We start from the raw sequence: 22,134 nt of genomic DNA on the forward strand, positions 1-22,134 counted from the left end.
GGTGTGGTAGCAACACAATCTACACCTTGTATGTTTTTCCATCCAATATTTGCCTTAATGTGAGTCGAAGCAGGACTTCGCTGGTGGTCCAGTGGTTAGGAACCTGCCTTACAATGCAGGGGATGTGGGTTCAATCTCTGGTTGGGGAACTAAGATCCCACATGCTTTAGTATCTAATTACCTTCGTATCTAACCCTATGCGCCGCAGCTCTGAAGCCCTTGCACTCTGGAGTCCGTGCGACGCAACTAGGGAGCCGTTGCTGCAACTAAGACCTGATGCAGCCAATAAATAATAGATTTTTTTTAATGAGTGCTAGCTCTGAGAATTGTCTGCAAAACAACTTACTAAAGTTAATAAATTGTCATTTCTTTCATACTTAACTAGAAAGCATGAACATTTTGATCAATTTTTCAAGTATCTATTATGACTATACCAAAAAGCAGGGGCTTCCCAGGTGGCTAAAATGGTAAAGCATCCACCACAGTGTGGGAAACCCGGGTTCAATCTCTGGGTTGGGAAGATCTCTTGGACGAGGGCATGGCCACCCCCTCCAGTATTCTTGCCTGGAGAATCCCCATGGACAGAGGAGCCTGGCAGGCTATAGTCCATGGGGTTGCACAGACTCAGAAATGTCTGACCGACTAAGCACATAAGCACACACATACCAAAAAGCAGATTTTTTGGGTTTGCATGTTAAAATGTATGAATGTCCTTTGTCTTCAATCTTTTGAATCCTGTTCTATGAGCGATGTTAGTCTTTAACGTTTTGAGATCCACTTTTAAGGGAAACTTGGTAGACCTTTTGTTGAAGCATATGTATGTCTAGTAACTTGAGAACTGACTACCTCCTGTGAGGGGTATTCAGACTGACTGATAAACACTTGCAGGTGACTTTAGGATTAAATCTCATCGTGGAACAGAAAGCTCCTGTTTATGTTTTTAATTAAGTGCAGACTTCTGTCCTTTATTTGAACCCGAGAGGTATCATGTAGCAGGAAGTTTCAGCTGAGCAGCATCCAGAGTGTTTGCACACGGGTCCGCTTTGCAAACAAGACGGAGAACACTGGGTGTGCTTTTAGCCTCTGGCCTGTGCACAGTGTCTTTAAGCTCCTTTGTAAGCACCCCCCCACTTTTTTTTTCCATTCCAGGACCTGCGGCAAACAGGAGAAACTGGATTAAAAAAATATTTTAAAAAATACCACCACACTTGAATCGTACTCATTTATTACTCTCTTGATAAATATACTGTGTGAAGAGCAGAATCCAGCATCTGGGAGACACAGAGATGCAGAGATAAGCCCCTGCCCTCAGCAGGTGTGTCATCTAGGAAAGTTGGGAAATCAGATACCATCCCCACAGGATAGTGAGGCCAAGTACACACACGCTTCCTGCCGTTTAGCAGCTCAGAGATGATGAGCAGTCCCCCTGAGAACAGTGGCTCCATCCTTCATCTGCTGTTGATTTATTTTAAAAGTGCCCTTTCAGCTAAGTCCCTCCGAATATACTCACCAACATTCTGTCTCTGATTCCTTCTTCTCTTTCTTTTTGACTGTCTTTTCCTTCAAGCAACCCTTGTAGCTCATACTGTTACTCCTCCGAAGATTAATTCCAAACACTACCCCAAGTTTTCTCCTAAATTCCACCTTACCATTTTCTGTTCATCTCAGTGAGCTGTTGCCTTAAACTCTTTAGATTCATGAAGCCAAGAAAAAGTCATAATGACTCCACACCAAACCTCCACCTCCCCATCCTTGTGTATTATTCCTGTTAATAATAGATGGCCATGAGTGTCTCTCTGCTTACCCAGGCTTCCAAGAGGAGCTTCATCCTTGACTTCTCTTTAGGTTTTCCTCCCAACCTCCCTCTCCTCCATGAGTTAGTTGGAAAAGCCCTCCACCCAGCTTCAGTGAGTGACTCACCTTCTCACTGTACGTGACATCCTCACTGCCCAAGACGATATAATCAGTCATTATGTCCTCTGTGCCCAATGCCCGCCCCATTAATTCATTTATCAAATATTTGCCATGTGTCTACTGTACACAAATCATCACAAGGTGTTGAGGATACAGAAATGAAAAAAAGAAGCACAAGAGTTTCTAGAAGACAAGAGCTCTTTTTAGGGAGAGATGTGCATGCATACTTGGTGGCTCAGTCGTGTCCAACTCTTTGTGACCCTTGGACTGTAGCTGCCGGGCTCCTCTGTCCATGGGACTTTTTCAGGCAAGAATACTGGAGTGGCTTGCCATTTCCTCCTCCAGGGGACCTTCCTGACCCCAGGATCAAACCCACATCTCCTGTGTCTCCTACATTGCAGGTGGATTCTTTACCCACTGAGTCATCAGGGTGTCTGGTGAGAGAGGCAATTAATTAAACTATTTATTTAACATGATAAGAGTACCATCTCTGCTTAGGGCATCAAAGGATGTGTCTCCTAAGAAGTGACTGTTGAATTTTAAAGGATGAGCAGGAGTCAGCCAAGTACAAGAGAAGGAAATGGCATTTCCAGAGAATGGACAAATAAAGAAAAGGCAGGTATTACCTACACAAGTTGAGATTCTTCTGGTCAGTTGGTAACCAATCTCTTCCTTCTCTGAACTCCCTGGCTGTTGTAGTATTCACCAGTTCCTGACCAGATTGCAAGTTTTAACTGTAGAGACCATGCCTCAGTGTCTTTGAACTATATATAACACTTGTGCATGCATGCCAAGTCACTTCAGTTGTGTCCAACTCTTTGCAACCCCATGGACTGTAGACCCCAGGCTCCTCTGTCCATGGTCTTCTCCAGGCAAGAATACTGTAGTAGGTTGCCATTTCCTTCTCCAGGGGATCTTCCCCACCCAGGGACCAAACCCATGTCTCTTAAGTCTCCTGAATTGGCAGATGAGTTCTTTACCACTAAGCCACCAGAGAACCCAGGTTAGTTTTGTGGTCACATAAATAATGGCCCCAGAGATGTCCATATGACAATTCCAGAACCAGTGAATATGCTACCATACATGGCAAAACAGGTTGTGACCTTGAGATGGGGGGATCATTCTGGATTATCCGATCAATTGGATAATCACAAAGCTCCTCATAAGAGGGACAGAGGAGGGTTGGAGTCAGAGGAGATGGGGGGTGGAAGCAGAAGTCAGAGCAATGTTACTTTTGACTGAAGATGAAGGAGAGTCCAGGAGCCAAGGGCAGTGGCACTCACCAGAAGCTTCCAAAGGCCAGAATTCTCCCTGGGCACCTTCCGAAGCCCCACAGCCCTGCCTGCATATTTTAGACACAGCACTCTATGCTAATACATTTGTGTTGTTTAAGCCACTGAGTCTGTGATAGGTCATTTCAGGAGCAATAACAAACCAGTACAGTGTTTAACATTCATCCATGGGGTATAGGTCCTGATGTGAGTTTTCTGTGTTTTCTTCTACATTAGCGTGACAGTTGTAGAATCATTTTGTAAAGTGTTTGTGTAGGGAATCCTAAATGTAACAACCGTTAGACTGTGGTGACATGAAAAAGTAAAGCAAATGCGAAATTTTCATCATACAAATTTCAGTCATCAAAGAGGATTAAGAGAGAAAACTGATGAGAAATTCCACACATTGTGATAGAGCCACTTTCTTCAACTAATGATATCCTTTACTCTGGAAGATCATTTGAAGAAAAATTTCTCCAGTTGCAATTATCAGAAAACAAGATTTTTTTTTAACTGAAGTGCCCGCAAATTACCATCCTGAATTTATCTGTAACTGTGTTTGTGTGTGTGTGTGCACACGCATGTGTGCACAGTCATGTCCAACTCTTGTAACCCACATGGACTGTAGCCCACCAGGCCCCTCTGTCCATGGGATTCTCCAGGCAAGAATACTGGAGTGGGTTGTCATTTCCTTCTCCAGGAGATCTTCCTGATCCAGGGATCAGACCCACATCACTTGCACCTCTCGCATTGACAGGAGGATTTTTTATGACTTTGCCACCTGGGTAAACCTATCTGTAACTAACTCTATAATTTAGAGTGTGAAGTTAATATTTCACTTACATTAAAAATCTTTTAATGTTTTCCAAGAAGAAAGCCCATAATCCATTTTGATAGGTGCTGGTAGACCGTGAGGATAAACATGGTGTTGAATGCAAACATTAGCGGAGGGGTCAGGATGGCCCCCAAAGCATTCCCAGAGGCCTTGCCACAGCAGGTAGGGGAAACCAACTTGGGGAAGCTCAGGTCTATGTGGTCTTAGTCTTGGAACTGAGCCACCCTGAATTTAGTCCTAACCTTGATGACCTGTACTGATGCGAGGTTTACAAATACTGTCCATCCTCATCAGTTTTGAGTTCTAAATATGCAAATGTGCCTCCTTGCTGAAAATTATTTATAATCCCCAAATCAATACTTGTGGCACTTTTAATGTCACATGGGGATGAATATAGAGTGGCAAAACTTTGTGTCATGCAACACATATGTTCCCAGTTGACATCAAAGAAGGGCACACTCTGCCTGTTTGTTCCAGCTCTCCAGCAGGAGGTGACTGGAGGGTGGAGACTGGAGGAGGCAAGAGCCTTAGGGCAGGAAACTCTGTCTCTGGGGCCAATTGAATGAGGACTTTGGCACCTGTTTGGGGGTGCTTTACGCAAGCCACTGAGCACGTCCAGAGAACCAGGCTCTGATCCAGTTGGCCTCTGTACCATACTCTAGAACTGTCACTTGTACAAACAATACTGAACAAAGTAATGAATTCCTTCTACCATGTTGTATTGGTTTCTATCTTTATATGAGCAAGATACATTATTTGCCTGTTTTTAGCCAGTTATGAATATTTATATAGTCTTACATTTTAGACATATGGACTTAAAAATTTGCAGGATTCATAAAGACATAATCACTGCATCTCTATGTGATTAGATTAGCCTAACAGTTGTAGAATCATCTTGTAAAATTTTTGAATAAGGAATCCTAAATGTAACAACCAGTAGATCATGGTGGCTTTCCCCAAAGAAGTTTATTTCTTTGCTGCAATAAGAATCTCTAAACAAAGACTCCCTCCCCTACTATCCACACCATTATCTATTATGAAACAGAATTTTTGTGTTCAAGGACTCATTGAACAGGATTTATTAGGCTCTGTGCTGAGTGCTGTGGAAGATTCAGATAAAGAAGGTATTTCACCTTATCAAAACATGTTTCGCCTTATCAAAACACCATGGAGCAGAAATTAACTCTACAGAAAAGAAACTATATAATCCAATATGTACAGTATATTCAACTTTATGTGTTTAGTGTCTAACTTAAAGCGTTCTAAGAACATTTCAAGTCTGCCCATCAGAATTTTAGGCATTTGGAATGTTCCTTGATTTTCATCCACTTGGTAATTAAAATGACCATAACTCCTCTTGTTTCTGTTAATGTGATGAATTCTGAACATTGGTAAAGATGAAGAAACATCATTGGTACCGCCAATAACTATAAGAAAATTTGTTCCAAAGTTTCCATACAGATGAGTCAATAAACTCTAGCTTGGTAGGTTAAGTGAACCGTGTGAAGCTATAAATTCAGAATTTTATGCACCTTCTAAGAACATGGTATAAAACATAGATGGACTGCCTCTTTCAGTAGAGTGAGAACTCCCTGATCAATGTCTGCAGTTATACTCTGTATTAAGGCCACTAGAGTCTATTTGACAAATCACCTCTCCTAAGGGCTAAATGTGTGGCTAAATAATTGGTTCCCCTTTCTGTTCACCTCCTTCCCCCTCATTGGGCATGTGGCTCTTGTCTCCTTTTCCCACTGTGTGCAGAAAATATGGAACAACCTCCGTACTAATTTTTTTTTTCAGACACCTTATTGGCCTGATTGTGGGGGAAAGAGTGCTTGGTGCCTAGAATGCAAGCTTCCAGGCAGGATTTATATTCTCAATGGAATCACATTTGCAAGACCCCAAGGTCATGCACAGGGAAGCATGGAGTCACTTGTGTTAACTGTAGACAGGTATCTATCCTGGAATTGCTCTGCTAAACACAAAAAACACTCACTGGCTTTAAACAGGAGTTGGCACAGGACTGGGGCTGGGGAGAGTGTCTGTCCATTGTGATGTCCTTGGCATTCAGCTCTTGGTTGCCACACTGATCCACACCTATCCCAGGGACCACTTATTGGTCAGGTATCAAAACATTCTGAGCATTCTTGAGACTTCCTCTTTTGAAAATAATTTTTAAATGGAACCTTTGAGGCCTATGGTGGCTCAGACAATAAAAATCTACCTGCAATGCGGGAGACCCAGGTTCTATCCCTAGGTTGGGAAGATGCCCTGGAGAAGGAAATGGCAACACATTCCAATATACTTGCCTGGAGAATTCCATGGACAAGGGAGCCTGGCGAGGTGCAGTCCATGGGGTGGCAAAGAGGTGGATGTGACTGAGCAACTAACGTGCACTTTTGAGACCTATAAAAGCCAAGCCTACTAAAGTGAACCTGTATTACACACACATGTAGACATATGCATTAAAAACAATCTGGTGCCTTAAATAGGGCAGTTACTGCTACTGCTTCTGAAATTGTCCCATATCAGAAAGAGTGTAAAATGTCTAATTATGTCATTTAACTAAACTCTCAGGAATTTAATCCTTTTCAAATAGAGTCTATTGTCTTGAAATTGCACATTTAGTTAAAGGAGCTGAGTCCTTTTACCAGAGTACTTCTTGAATGCTGAGAAATGTCAGATTCAATCATTTATCACCTGGATACCGCATGCTTTGAAGTTGAGGACAAGGGAACAGTGGTAATGACACAGTAAATTATGTTGCCATGGCAGGACAGCTTCCAAGGGCTACTCGGGTTTCAGCTCTGTGGACTTAGGTCTCTATCAGGAGCTGGGCAGAGGGCCGTGGCCTTGGCACGAGTGCTAATAAAATTGTTGGATCTCCTGGGATTTTAAAATTTGCTTCTTGGATTTAGGCATCCATAACAAGCTTTTAGGTACCCTAGTGAAGTCGCTCAGTCATGTCTGACTCTTCGCGACCCCATGGACTGTGGCCTAGCAGGCTCCTCCATCCATGGGATTTTCCAGGCAAGAGTACTGGAGTGGGGTACCCTAAGACATCCTTAAATACGGCAGATCTTTAAATATTTAGATATTTTGTAATTAATTTTCATCATCCTCACACCATACATTTGAGAAGAGTATTTTCCAACTCTGACAGAATACATAAGAAGTTTTAGCACTTGTGGGAGTCAGTGTGTGTGTGGAAGAGCCTCTTTGCAATGAGTAACAGATGCCTGGTAAGTGAGATTTGTAAGCTTCATCAGAAACAAAAAGCACTCCTGCTATAGTCTGATTTTACATGTTATCATGGTCTAGTCATCTATGTTCTCATGAATTTTACCTTAAAAAAAGGATAATTGAAGTAAATTGGTTGTCAGACCATTTGAAGTCAGATAGGATATATCTTCTCAATGTTGAATCAGAGGCTGAGAATGAATGATTAGATAAGACCAGTTGGCAGACTGGAGTTTGTTTTATCCTTTCTTCTTTGGTATCCTTCTGGAAATAAGGATTTCTTTGTGTGTGTGTGTGTGAGTGTGTGTGTGTTCTTTGCATTTATAAAGAAGTGGAGATTTAGTACACTTGCTATCTGGTTGAACAAGTTCGTAAAATGACTATGACAAATATGAGTCATCCAGTGAAGCTTCTTGTAACTAATAAAATGTCAGTGAAAAAAAAAGCACCTCTTATAAGAACTGTAATATATGCTAGGCAAAGAGGCAGTTGCTGCACCAGTTTGGAACACTTCATTTTTACTTATCAATAATTTTCAATCTATACTTCCTACCTTTTAAAAATTAAAAAAATATATATGATGAGTGAACATTTTCTTTAAAGCATTATTTTTATTTCTTATATGCAATGATTGCATTATAGCTGTCAAATTTTATGTATTACAGTTGTGCTTTCATTACATAAACATATACGATTTATGTATATTAGATATTAGGTAATATTATATATAATTTATTATATTAATGCTATATATACTATATTATATAGTTACATGTTTTTGTTTAGTCACTGAATCATGTCTGACGCTTTTGTGACCCCATGGACTGGACCCTGCCAGGCTCCTCTTGTTCACGGGATTTTCCAGGCAAGAATACTGAAGTTGCCATTTCCTTCTCTGAGGGATCTTCCCAACCCAGGGATCAAACCTCAGTGTTCTGCACTGGCAGGTGGATTCTTTACCACTAAGCCATAATATAAGTTATGTGTTACTATGTATTAATAATATATTAGGGATTTAATAAATCTTATATATTGATATTCTCCCTTCTAACTTCAGCAATATGTTAAAAAAAACAGACAATATTAAATAATAATTGTTGCTATGTAAAGCTAGGAGAAGAAAATAGTGTCTGTGTTTTGTGCAAGTAGAATACCAACATCAGGACACAAACCACCCAATCCATTTACTCAGAGGCAAGCTGATAGCACTACTGAATGTCAAGGTTTGGTGTACGGGGGCGGAGATCTGGAGGGGGAGTCTTTTTCGGTCATCATCAGAGAAAGCCACAGTTTGTCACCAAAAAAAAAGATAACATTAATTGACTCCATTGTATTCATTTCTGCAAAGGAACGCACAAAACACCATATCCTCAGGCTATTTTTTAAATGCCAATTTGTTACAAAATCTGATTAACTTGAAAGCATTTTTATAGTTTTGTCTTTGTTTAAAAGCAAATACCAGTCATTAAAGACCCCATCATTTACTGAAGAGATAGTATACTTGTGGATTTAGATTTGGGAGATAAATAATAAAAAAGAAAATGAGATGAATTTCAGAAAAGATTCTTCAAGCTAGGCTGGCCAAAATAAATCAGTTTTCAAAATAACATAGCTCTTGGGAGAAAGTTGCTTCCACGCTTCATAACTTAAGGATGTTAGTCTCATAAACTTTCACACATTTGAAGGGAATGGTAAACATCTAGGTGTCATATTCAAAAGTGCCAGGGTAAAATATGAATATCTGTGTGCTGTTCTTAACTTTGTCACCAAATATGCTACCTTCGGTGAGACGAGTGGTTCTGTGTCACAGTTATAACTCAGTTTCGACATATCAAGGATGAATTATATGTGCACCTCTTCATAGAGTTGTGGACACAACTGAGATTAGAAAAAATGAGACAAGATGAGATAATAAATGCAAACAGAGAGAAATAGAAAATATGATGGACTGCCCCCTATACAGGAAGAAATAGATTTAGTCATGAAAAGTAAGTAAAATAGTGTCAAATGATACATGAAATTTATCAGAAGCCACAGCTTCCTGAAGAGATGGACCACAGAGGGGGCAGAAGTGAATGAGCCGCAGTGGTGACTGAATCCCCATCAATCCAGGAATGGCCGCCCGGGTCCTCCTTCCTACAGTCCCCTCTCTGCCTGGGTACCCCTCTAGGTGGTCCCTAGGAACTTCTCTGTCTGGGTTCCTAACTTCTCTGTAGTCCCAAGGCTAGTTTTCCTGACTACCTGTCTCTAATGACGTCACTTCCATGTTCCATGAACTGTTTGCAGTCTGGGCTACTGAGTCTGAGGTGTCCGCATCCCCATTGAGACCCTGTACTTCCCTGCTCCTCTGCCGGTCACGCCCCATGTGCTCGCCTAACTCGTTAACCCAGCATGGACTTTATTCTCAGGTTCAGCACGTCCTCAGAGGAGATCATGGAAAATCTGGAACCAGGTCTCCACTCCGCCTGACTAGCCCTCTCCCTCCACTCCTGGGGCCTCGAGTATCCCCTGCCGATTGGAATACACAGAACATCTTGAGATAGATCACTGTGATTTCCACCGTCCTCATCCAGCTATATGTTTACCTACAAGCACAAAGTTCCCATTTCCAATATGACATGACCCGGGTGCTCTTTCAGAGCTAGTCACCTGGTCATTTAAGATAGTGCTTTACAAACTTAATTGTGCTTACAGATTACTTAAATCTTGCTAAAATGTAGTTTCTGATTCAGTAGGTCCTGCAGTGTGGCCTGAGATTCTTCACATCTTATGACAACGAACTTGTCCCCTGCACTTTGAGTTGCTAAAATCTAGGCAGTGCTAAGTCGCTTCAGTCATGTCAGACTCTGTGACTCTGTGGACTGTAGCCCGGCAGGCTCCTCTGTCCGTGGGATTCTCCAGGCAGGAATGCTGGAATGGGTTGCTGTTTCCTTCTCCAGGGAGTCTTCCCGACCCAGGGATCAAACCCACATCTCTAACATCTCTTGCATTGGCAGGTGGGTTCTTTACCACTAGTGCCAAAGTGGTAAAGTACAAAGCCAAAGTACAAAGTACAAATGTGGGCAAACTTGGGTTGAACTTCTCAAACAGAAAGAGAGCCCACTGCAGGAGCAGTAAGTACACTTCTTGTGGAAAGCTGCCAGCCACTCATTCCATCAGTTGCTTTAATTTAAGGATATAAACTGGACCAGAGTCTTCTGCCAAGTCTTGGGTTAGAGCAACACTGCCTGTTGTTCTGTTAAGAAAAAAAAAAAAAAAAAGGGTTGTCCCTCTCTGCCTGGACAAACTGACTTGACTCCCTGAATCTCATCACTGTGGGTTTGGGCCCAAGTGGGGCTGAACATCTGGCCAAGCAGAACTGGCTTATCTGTGAGGCACAGTGTCAAGGCTGTATCTTAGCTACAGGTCACCTATGAGGACACCCAGGTCTGCAGCTTCAGCCTCTGTATCTCAGATGTCCCCTTACAGACTTAAACCATTTCATCATTTATGGTAAATATTACCATGATATTGCTAAGCCCTCTGGCATTTAGAGGGTCTGCCTTCCATGCTTATCCTAAGTCCACTGGAACAAACCCATCATGAAATTTTTGTTGACAACCCTAGTCATACAACATCTCAAAGAAAGGGAACTGCTGAAGATTAAGGAAGGCTTTAAGGATGTTCTGTATCCGAACTTCAGACAATAAAGCTTCACTACAGATTGCTAGAAGGCGACGGGTACAGGGAGGTGAGGGTGGCGCATTTCAAACCAAGATGGAAGAGCTTTTCTTCTGAACAGAGACTTCACAAGCTTGTTGTTAGCTTAAGAGCAAGAGTTGAAAACAGCCTCTCAAAAGCCCAGCTGTAGCCCAATCAAAAAACAGTCTTCACACGAGGCAATATGGAAATAACTACTGAGTAGACATGCATCCTGACAGTCAGGCTCATACATAATGGTAAACAGGAAAAGCATCATCTTCAAATAGAGGAGATACATTAACATATCAAATATGCCCCGTGGATAATCAAATATGCCATATGTTAAATGTATGTCTGGCAGAAAGAAGGTCAAGTTCAGAGACTGTTTACACTAACTGTGAAGATGTCTATAGTTAATAGAGTTTTGGCATCATGAAAATATGGACACCACCCACCCCCCAAGATCTCTATGACTATATTAATGCTGGCTGTTATTTGTGTCTTCAAGCAATGATGTCACTTTCATATGAATAATTCACAGTCCATTTTGTCCTGGCAGTTGATTTGTTAGCACTTTACTCATATGAGCAATGCAGATATTTCCTTGGAAATATTGGTTTCTACACAAAGAACTATAAATTAAATTTTTGAGTTGAAAAAAATACAGTACATAAGACTCACTGCTATATTTAGAGAATTACAACAAGGAATTTATTGAGTACTTGGTAAGGGAACAGCTTTGTCTTAGGATAAATCTCATTTACTCTAGGGTATATCCCTGTGCTCAAGGACAATAGACACATCTGCATAAGCAGCTACCAAATAAGTTCAAACATTTTAAGTATTACAAAAGAACTGTTGATAGAAAAGGTAGATTGAACTTGCGCCCTGAAGGGTGAATGAAAGGTTAGGTTGTTTTTATCATTCATTTGTGAAGTCATGTCTGACTCCTCCCCCTTCACTATCTGCCAGAGTTTGCTCAAACTCATATCCTTTGAGTCAGTGATGCCATCCAACCATCTCATCCTCTGTCAGGGCTTTCTCCTGCCCTCAATCTTTCCCAGCAACAGTATCTTTTCTAAGTCAACTCTCGCATCAGGTGGCCAAAGTATTGGAGCTTCAGCTTCAGAGTCAATCCTTCCAAGGAATATTCAAGGTTGATTTCCTTTAGGATTGACTAGTTTGATCTCCTTGCTGTCCAAGATACTCTTCAAGAGTCCTTCTCGAGCACCACAGTTTGAAAGCATCAATTCTTTGGCCCCCAACCTTCTTAATGGTCCAACTCTCACATCCATACATGACCACTAGGAAATCCATAGCTTTGACTATACAGACCTTTTTGGCAAAGTGATGTTTCTGCTTTTTAATGCACTGTCTAGATTTGTCATATCTTTTCTTCCAAGGAGCAAGTTAGGTAGAAAGGAGACATAATTTCAGGAAAGAAAAGACCAAGATCCAATTAGGAAAAAAGGAACTATGATGGTGTTGCAGGCTCTAGAAGAGCAGGGAAGCCCAGGAGTGGATAGTGGGGCTCCAAGATGCTCGAGAGCAGAAGGGCCCTGCCACCACCACCAGCACTAGGAGGACAGTAATGTTGCTGGAGCCCAGAAGCCAGGACCAATCGGCAGAGGCCAAGCAGCCGAAGCTGGGACTGTGGAGGGCAATGGTGACAAAGAGAATGGCCCCGTGGAGCTGGCATAGGAACCCGCACGGCAGTGGGGAGGGACAGTGGCTTAGAGTCTGGGTGCCCCCCTCTTTTGTTCTACAAACTTTCATCAATACCTACTGTTGGCCCAGCCTACCAAGGAGTACAAGAAAAACCTGGTAAATTTTGTTTCAGGTAACAGAGAACAAGGGCTTCTCAGGTGCGTGCTAAGTCACTTCAGTTGTGTCCGACTCTTTGCGACCCTATGGACTATATAGCCCTCCAGGCTCCTCTGTCCATGGGGATTCTCCAGGCAAGAATACTAGAGTGGATTGCCATGCTCTCCTCCAGGGGATAGTCCCAACCCAGTGATCAAACCCAAGTTTCTGTGGTTCAGTCCCTGGGTTGGGAGGATTCCCTTGAAGAAGGAAATGGCAACCCACTCCATATTCTTGCCTGGAAAATCCCACGGACAGAGAAGACTGGCAGGCTACAGTCCATGGGGTTGCAAAGAGTTGGACACTACTCAGCGATGAAACAACAACAGGGAACACAGCTGGATAAGGGTGGGGTACGACTCCAAGAACAAGCAGGAGGAGCCAGCAAATGCAAAGATTTCAGAAAACCAGGACTGTTGGGGAATTTACAAGAAATGCCGTTTACCTCTGACACAGATAAGTTAGGACATATTCATACTTCTTTTCTTCACAGTTACTGGAGGAGTAGGACTGAATCTTCATTAAACAAATGCATGAATGAAAGAATGAATGAAATCAGATAAATTAAATGTGGAATCAGATATTGGAACCACTTCTTGAAGGGTATTGAATAACAGGCTAAGGAGTTTCATGTTTACCTGGTAGGCAATAGGCTGTTTAAGACCTTTATGCCTGGAAACATGATCAAAATTATATCTTCCCTATTGGACAAATGTGGGAATAGGCTTGTTATATTAACCCAGTCAGAACTCAATGCTTAATTTGTGGGTCTCAGAGCAAAATAAAAATGTAAGACCCCTTGTTCAAACATTATTAAGACTTTTTAATAAAGCCATAAGGACTGAGCAAAGAAGAGAAGCTACAGGCAAAAGAGAAAAGGAAAGATATACTGATTTGAATGCAGAGTTCCAAAAAATAGCAAGGAGAGATAAGAAAACCTTCCTCAGTGATCAATGTAAAGAAATAGAGGAAAACAATAGAATGTGAAAGACTACAGATCTCTTCAAGAAAATTAGAGATACCAAGGGAACATTTCATGCAAAGATGAGCACAATAAAGAACAGAAATGGTATGGACCTAACAGAAGCAGAAGATATTAAGAAGAGGTGGCAAGAAAATACAGAAGAACTGTACAAAAAAGATCTTCATGACACAGGTAACCACAATGGTGTGATCACTCACCTAGAGCCAGACATCCTGGAATGTGAAGTCAAGTGGGCCTTAGAAAGCATCACTACGAACAAAGCTAGTGGAGGTGACGGAATTCCAATTGAGCTATTTCAAATCCTAAAAGATGGTCTTGTGAAACTGCTGCACCCAATATGCCAGCAATTTTGTAAAACTCAGCAGTGGCCACAGGACTGGAAAAAATCAGTGTTCATTCCAATCCCAAAGAAAGGCAATGCCAAAGAATGCTCAAACTACCGCACAGTTGCACTCATCTCACACACCAGCAAAGTAATGCTCAAAATTCTCCAAGCCAGGCTTCAACAGTACATGAACTGTGAAGTTCCAGATGTTCAAACTGGATTTAGAAAAGGCAGAGGAACCAAGATGAAATTGCCAATATCCATTGGATCATCGCAAAAGCAAGAGTTCCAGAAAAATTTCTTCTTCTGCTTTATTGACTACGCCAAAGCCTTGGACTGTGCAGATCACAACAAACTGTGGGAAATTCTGAAAGAGATGGGAATACCAGACCACCTGACCTGCCTCCTGAGAAATATGTATGCAGGTTGAGAAGCAACAGTTAGAACTGGACATGAAACAACAGACTGGTTCCAAATTGGGAAAGGAGTACGTCAAGGCTGTATATTGTCACCCTGCTTATTTACCTTAAATGTGGAGTACATCATGCGAAATCCTGGCCTGGATGAAGCACAAGCTGGAATCAAGATTGTTGGGAGAAATATCAATAACCTCAGATATGCAGATGACACCACCCTTATGGCAGAAAGCAAAGAAGAACTAAAGAGCCACTTGATGAAAATGAAAGAGGAGAGTGAAAAAGTTGGCTTAAAATCCAGTATTCAGAAAACTAAGATCATGGTCCCATCACCTAGTGGCAAGTAGATGGGGAAACAATGAAAACAGTGAGAGACTATTTTTTTGTGCTCCATAATCACTGCAGATGGTGACTACAGCCATGAAATTAAAAGATATTCTCTCCTTGGAAGAAAAGCTATGACCAACCTAGACAGCATATTAAAAAGCAGAGACATTACTTTGCCAACAAAGGTCCAGCTAGTCAAGGCTATGGTTTTTCCAGTAGTCATGTATGGATGTGAGAGTTGGACTATAAAGAAAGCTGAGCGCTCAAGAATTGATGCTTTTGAACTGTGGTGTTGGAGAAGACTCCTGAGAGTCCCTTGGACTGCAGGGAGATCCAACAAGTCCAGCCTAAAGGAAATCAGTCCTGAATGTTCATTGGAAGGACTGATGTTGAAGCTGAAACTCCAATACTTTGGCCACCTGATGGGAAGAACTGACTCATTGGAAAAGACCCTGATGCTGGGAAAGATTGAAGCTGGGAGGAGAAGGGGACAACAGAGGATGAGATAGTTGGATGGCATCACCGACATAAAGGACATGAATTTGAGTAAACTCTGGGAGTTGGTGATGGACAGGGAGGCCTCGCATGCTGCAGTCCATGGGGTCACTAAGAGTCAGACACGACTGAGCAGCTGAACTGAACTGAAGGATTTAAGACAGCTGCAGCAGAGGTTAAGCATGAAGTCCTTAAAGCAGATGTGAGCCCACTGCTTCTGAGAAATAAATTTACTGGGACCAGTGTTAATTGTCAAACTTTGGGCAGATGGTAGCTATAAGAGAGTTCTAAATATAATTTAAGACAACTATCATTATTTGATTTATTCTCTAGCAGACATTAGCTTTTCTGTTATTAACTCTTTACGTGCCAAGATAGGCAGAGAGTGCTGAGACAAGAAACTTCTTCCCATGAAATAATTGATTTTAAAGTCACTAACATTTCAAAGGCACTGGCGCTTTAAGTGCCAGGCTGTGTTCTCCTGATTTATTTAACTCATCATTCTTGAAATAATTTGTTTTGTACTTCTTCCTGGACTGAAATAGGAACTACGCTATTTGGTTTACTGATATTCGAGTTAGATCAGTATTCATTTTGTTGCAATTCATGTCTGGTGCTTCTCTCGTCAGTGGGGTAGTCCCCCAAAAGGGTTTTCATGTATCCGCTTAATCTTCATTTTCCTGTCTTACTTCTGTTTTTCATTGTAGCAACCTAAGGAAGGTTTATCAAAAAATCACAGTGAATTAGTATAGCTGGAATTTAGAAATTAGTCTCATTGCCTATAACTTCTAGGATATCAACAGATGATCTAGAGTACATTCACTCACGTATAGCAGACTTATTGTCCTGATATCTGTATAAGAGTTGACATCTATAATCCATCATGAGTTCATGCTTGGTACAGTATGCTGATTTTGTGTTTAATATGAATGTGGGAATAAGATTGGCTTTTGGGGAAAAAATTATATCATTCTGGTTTTTAAATTTTTTTATTGAAGTATAGTTAATTTACAATGTTTTAAGTTTCAAGTTAAAACATTACAATGTTTTAGTTTCAAGTATGAAAGTGAATAGTTTCACATATTTCAATCGTGAAAGTAAAAGTTGCTCAGTCATGTCCGACTCTTGGCAACCCCATGGTCTGTACAGTCCATGGAATTCTCCAGGGCAGAATATTGGAGTGCGTAGCCATTCCCTTCTCCAGGGGATTGAACCCAGGTCTACCCACATTGCAGGTGGATTCTTTACTGTCTGAGCCACCAGGGAAGCCCTATTTCAAATATAGCAATGTGATTTAGTTATACAAGTATATATACACACATGTGTGTGTGTATATATATATATATATATGTATTCTTTTTCAGATTATTTTCCATTATAGGTTATTACAAAATTTTGAGTAGATTTCTCTGTGTTATACAGTCGGTCCTTGTTATTTATCTATTTTATATATAGTAGTGTATACCTAGGGCTTCCCTGGTGGCTCTGTCAGTGAAGAATCTGCCTGCAATGTAGAAGACCCTGGTTTGATCCCTGGGTTGGGAAGAACCTCTGGAGAAGGGAATGGAGCCCACTTCATTATTCTTGCCTGGAGAATCCCATGACAGAGGAGCCTGGCAGGCTGTACAATCCATGGGGTCACAGATTGGACACAGCTGAAGGACTAACACTTGCACTTTCTTCAGTGCGTATCTGTTAATCCTGAACTCCTAATCTTTCATTCTGATTCTTAAAAAGTTATGTATTTTCTTATTTTTCCATGTGAAGGGCTTATAAAAATTTCTTATAAGTGCTTGCAGTTGTCTCACAAGCATATTGAGCCAGAGAAGTGAAGACAAGACTGTGCTCTACGTGGCATAACTGCTTCTTTGAGCTATGAAGATATCTTAGGGGACTGCAAGGTATATTAGAGAGCTTAGGGACTATGGGGACATGGCACTAATTTACATTCAGTATTCATTCGTGAATCTAAAAGGAGCAGAAAATCTTGAAGCTTTTCAACAGTTTGGAGTGTGACTGGCATAACTTTGTTCAGTGGTCAGAAACCACTTTTAGAAAACAAATAATTGGAACTGTATCTCATAAAGAAATTATCCTTGTCTCTCTTTATTCCTCTTATTTTCTCCAGATTAACTTCCACAAAATATTTGTGTTGTCTGTGGGATCTTATTATCACTTCATTATTGTTCCTTGTAGGGGGATGATTGAGGTTGAGAGAGAAAAACAAACAGTTAGAGTTGGAGAAGTAATCATTTATGAGAGTCTTCTGAGTATGGAAGAGAGGGAAATGGATCATTTTTAAAGAGTCCCCAAAGTAATATAATATGCAATAGTTATAGCTTGCTTGTTTTCTCACAGATTATAAAAAAAAATATGCTTTGTGTTTCAGATCATGCCCTAATGTTGCTGCAGTAAAATGATTGAGGGGCAGAGGGGCTTCATAAACTAAAAACTGGATAGATATTCCCAGAATAATCAAGCGGCCTGCCAATCTACATTTATTAGATTTAACACTCTTAAGCTCACTATAACTACTCCTTTTTAAATTCTAATTGTATAAAGTGGTATTCAAGACCTATAGAAAAATGGAGATGGGTGGACGACTAGAAACACTGACTTTTTCATAAAAATGATAAATGGAAAAGAAATATTTTGGGTACTATCACTGCTTTGAAATTAATAAAATTGAGTTTGTATCAATAGTTGAATTCCTTGACCCTGTTGTAAGAAGGCTTTTTATATTTTTTTGGTTTTCTTTCTTCCATTTTAGATTTCTAAAGAGGAGGAAAATGTCAGATAGTAGTGTGTTGTTACTGCCACAAAATATTATTGAAGCATAACTACCAAACCAGAAAGCATCGCCCTGTAAATTTAATGCAGTGTCAGTTTTGATCTAGGTATTTTGCTCTCCAAAGAGATGCTTAATCTCCTAAACAAAATTGAACTGAATAGATTTCAAAAAAAAAGTCTGTAGTGGTAACATGGAAAAGGCAATGGCAACCCACTCCAGTACTCTTGCCTGGAAAATCCCATGGACTGGAGGAGCCTCGTGGGCTGCAGTCCGTGGGGTCGCTAAATGTCGGATACAACTGAGCGTCTTCATGTTCACTTTTCACTTTCATGCATTGGAGAAGGAAATGGCACCCCACTCCAGTGTTCTTGCCTGGAGAATCCCAGGGATGGGGGAGCCTCATGGGCTGCCGTCTATGGGGTCGCACAGAGTCGGACAGGACTGAAGCGACTTAGCAGCAGCAGCAGCAGTGGTAACATGTCAACATGTCAGTACAGTTTGCCAACCAAATAACCAATAAGGAACATTCCCATAGGTGAGTATATGAATTTGAAACTTTGGTTGAACTAGGAAAATATTGATCAGGTGGTACAGTGATAAATGGTACTTACCTTCAAGAGGCAATTAGAAAGTTGAATCATATTACTTGAATTTAATGTTTTGAACATAGAAAATTTAGTCTTAACAATAACAACAAAAAATCAGAGGCATCCAGTGGGAATTTGCTCTGTGACTCAGGAAGCTCACACCAGCACTCTGTGATAATCTACAGGGGTGGGAGGGAGTGGGAGGTGGGAGGGAGGGACGTTCTAGAGGGAGGGGACACATGTATACCTATGGCTGATTCAAGGTGTTGTATGGCAGGAACCAACACAATAATTAAAGCAGTTATTATCCTCCAATTAAAAATGGATCAAAAAAATAAGAGACTTCAAGACCAAAAGAGATCATATACATGAAAAAGAAACCACTACAAAAATGTAAGGTGTTATTAGAAATAATCATTAGTAAGATTTAAAGATATTTACTGAACATGCTGATTTCCTGGAAGTCATGATATTTGCAAAGTATAATGAGACTTATTTAATCTTTTCTAAATTTATTTTTTAATTGTAGGAAAATTGCTTTACAATATCATGTGGTTTCTGCCATACAGCAATGAGAACCAGCCTTAGCTATGTATATATCCCCGTCCTTTGGACCTTCCCTCTTCTCCCCTCATCCCACCCCTCTAGGTCATCACAGAGCAACAAGCTTGGCTCCCTGTGTTATATAACAACTTATAGCTATCTTAATCTTTTTAGAGGCTACTCTATTTATCTTTTTAATAACCAAATAAATACACATATGAAATTCAAATAATTTAGAATATATGAGACATCATTAATGAAAAAAGACAATTAGATTTAAATGAAATTGTGTGTGAAATATCATCACCAACTATTTAAGCTGCTGCTGCTACGGCTGCTAAGTCACTTCAGTCGTGTCGGACTCTGTGCGACCCCATAGACGGCAGCCCACCAGGCTCCTCTGTCCCTGGGATTCTCCAGGCAAGAATACTGGAGTGGATTGCCATTTCCTTCTCCAATGCATGCATGCATCCTAAGTCGCTTCAGTCGTGTCCGACTCTGTGTGACCCCATGGACAGCAGCCCACAAGGCTCCTCCGTCCACAGGGTTCTCCAGGCAAGAATACTGGAGTCGGTTGCCATTTCCTTCTCCAGAACTATTTAAGGCACTTCATTAAATAATGAATACAGGAAGTATGTGAATAGTTCAGGCATTCTGGGGACAGTGGAATCTTGCCAGGTTTACTGGAATCATATTGATTTTTATTTTACTGTGGCTTGAAAGTTGTGACTTTAGATTTAGCATTTTATTGAGAACATAATAGTTAGCATTTCTTCTCATTTTTATAATAATCCTAAGAGTTTAGTATTATTTCTTCTGTCTTGAACATGAGAAGATAGAAATACATAGGGGAGAGCAGTCAACCCAGATCCTGTAACTTTTAAGTGGGAGAATGAGGATCCAAATGCAAGTCCTCCCCCTACTTTGCCTGTTAACACCCAACAGTTATTAATCAAAACACGCAAATAAGTAGGAGCATTTTAAAAATGTTATTAATGTATAGTTGATTTACAGTGTCATGTTAGTTTCTGCTATTCTTTTTCGTTTTCTTTTCCATTATGGTTTATCCCAGGCTATTGAATATACACCCTGTGTTAAATACAGTAGATACAACAGATAACCTTGTTGTTATCCATCCTGCATATGAGAGCCTTTTTTTCTTATAGTTTTTAAGAAACTCTTTTTATTTCCTTGCCCAGATTCAAAATTCTTCTACTCTTCTTTTTTAAAATTTTTAATTGGAATATAATTGCTTTACAGTGTTACGTTAGTCTCTTCAGCACAACTATGTGAATCAGCTGTATGTATACATATATTCCCTTCCTCTGGACCTCCCTCCCACTCACCCCTTTGGGTCATCACCGAGCACAGAGCTAAGTTCCCTGCACCATACAGCGGCTTCCTATAGCTATCCATTTTAAATATGGTACTGGTGGCTCAGATGGTAAAGATCTGCCTGCAATATAGGAGATCCGGGTTTGACCCCTGGGTTGGGAAACTCCTTTGGAGAAGGGAATGGCAACCCACTCCAGTATTCTTGCCTGGAGAATCCCATGGACAGAGGAGCCTGGCAGGCTACAGTCCATGGGGTCACAGAGAGTTGGACATGACTGAGTGACCAACACAGCAATGTTAATATGTCACAAGTTGACCATTCTTGTGATAACCAAGTAAGCAGACTCCTTCCTCACCTCCTGCAAAGTCCAGCCTCCTCTGTCCACCCCAGGGGGCTTATCATTTCTTCTGCTCATCAGCTCTTCCATTCTGTTCTTGGCCTCATACTCCACGTTGTATCTCCAAGAACCACACACACACAGTGTATCCGTCCAAAACCGTTTGCCGTGCTCACGCCACACCATCATGCCTAACTAACTCATTGATTTTGGTGGTTCAGAGAATGGAGTTCAGCACGCCACAGAATTGGAAACAACTTACACTGAAAGTAGTCATTGTGGTTCTACGCGTTTGTTGGCCTTTTCCTAAAAGGGAATTGCTTATTGGTTATATCTTTCCTTAGGTTCCAACCGATCCCTATATTCATATATAAACCTGAACCTGCCCCCTCCCTTTTTAGACCATTTTTCCTTGTACTTTCTTCAGAGTTACTTAACCTTTCAAAAATAATTAATGAATAGCTCCACAGTTCCTCTTATATCATTATACAGAAAAATCCACCCTTCCTTTTCTGCATGCTCTCAACTAAACTATCCCAGAAATCTCACTTTCATAACCAAAATGGGTTTTTAAGGCGCCAGGGAGCTTTCCTAGAGAACCAGTTTCCCTAGCAATGGCATTCTGCCACTGCCCTGGAAGACAAGAAGCGGCTTCCATCTGTTTTGTTTTTAATAGCAAACCCTATTTTGTTACCTAAATATTTTCAGAGCATGTTTATTTTCACACAGTGGTCATGAAAAATGCAAGATGATAAAAATAAGGTCTAAAATTCTTGTTTTTCCAGAATTGGGAAAAAAATAACCCCAAAGACCTTTGTATTCCTTTGAAAGCAGACCAGAGTCAGACCAAATGATTGTGGAGTATATATCACCAGCAAACCTTTTCAATTTTCATGTCTTTTTTTATTTTGTTATTTTTTTATTATTTTTTTATGATAATTACAATATTGTGATGGTTTCTGCCATGTATCAGCATGAATCAGCCATATCTTTTTAATTCAATTCCACGGAATTATTCAGCCTTTAGGTTGAAATAGTAAGATGTTTATTGAAGAGTTTTCTGTCCCTTAAATGCAGGAAGAAAAGCTCCAGTGGTGGGTCTTGTCTCTCCCCTCGGGTGGATACATTACAGCCCTTATTTGTGTTCACTAAACATCTTGCCAGGGGACACATACCCCATGTGTCCTG

At 40.8% G+C, this 22,134-nt stretch overlaps 1 protein-coding gene across 2 annotated transcripts in view; it reads left to right on the top strand.

Moving 5' to 3' along the window:
- The window catches only part of CHST9 (carbohydrate sulfotransferase 9), a 279,670-nt gene that overhangs the window by 90,463 nt on the left and 167,073 nt on the right, over positions 1–22,134 (top strand). Inside the window, exon 1 of one of the 2 annotated variants that reach the window (XM_070361558.1) lies at positions 6,879–7,262. The exons of the other annotated variant lie outside the window; for it this stretch is intronic. Coding sequence (XP_070217659.1) covers positions 7,256–7,262 — 7 coding nt within the window. The 5' untranslated portion in view covers positions 6,879–7,255. Of the gene's footprint in view, positions 1–6,878; positions 7,263–22,134 lie in introns of those variants that run through there. 2 annotated transcript variants of the gene reach the window in all.

The sequence above is a fragment of the Bos mutus genome, chromosome 24 (assembly GCF_027580195.1).
Source record: "Bos mutus isolate GX-2022 chromosome 24, NWIPB_WYAK_1.1, whole genome shotgun sequence".
In the NCBI taxonomy this organism is placed as follows: Eukaryota; Metazoa; Chordata; class Mammalia; order Artiodactyla; family Bovidae; genus Bos; species Bos mutus.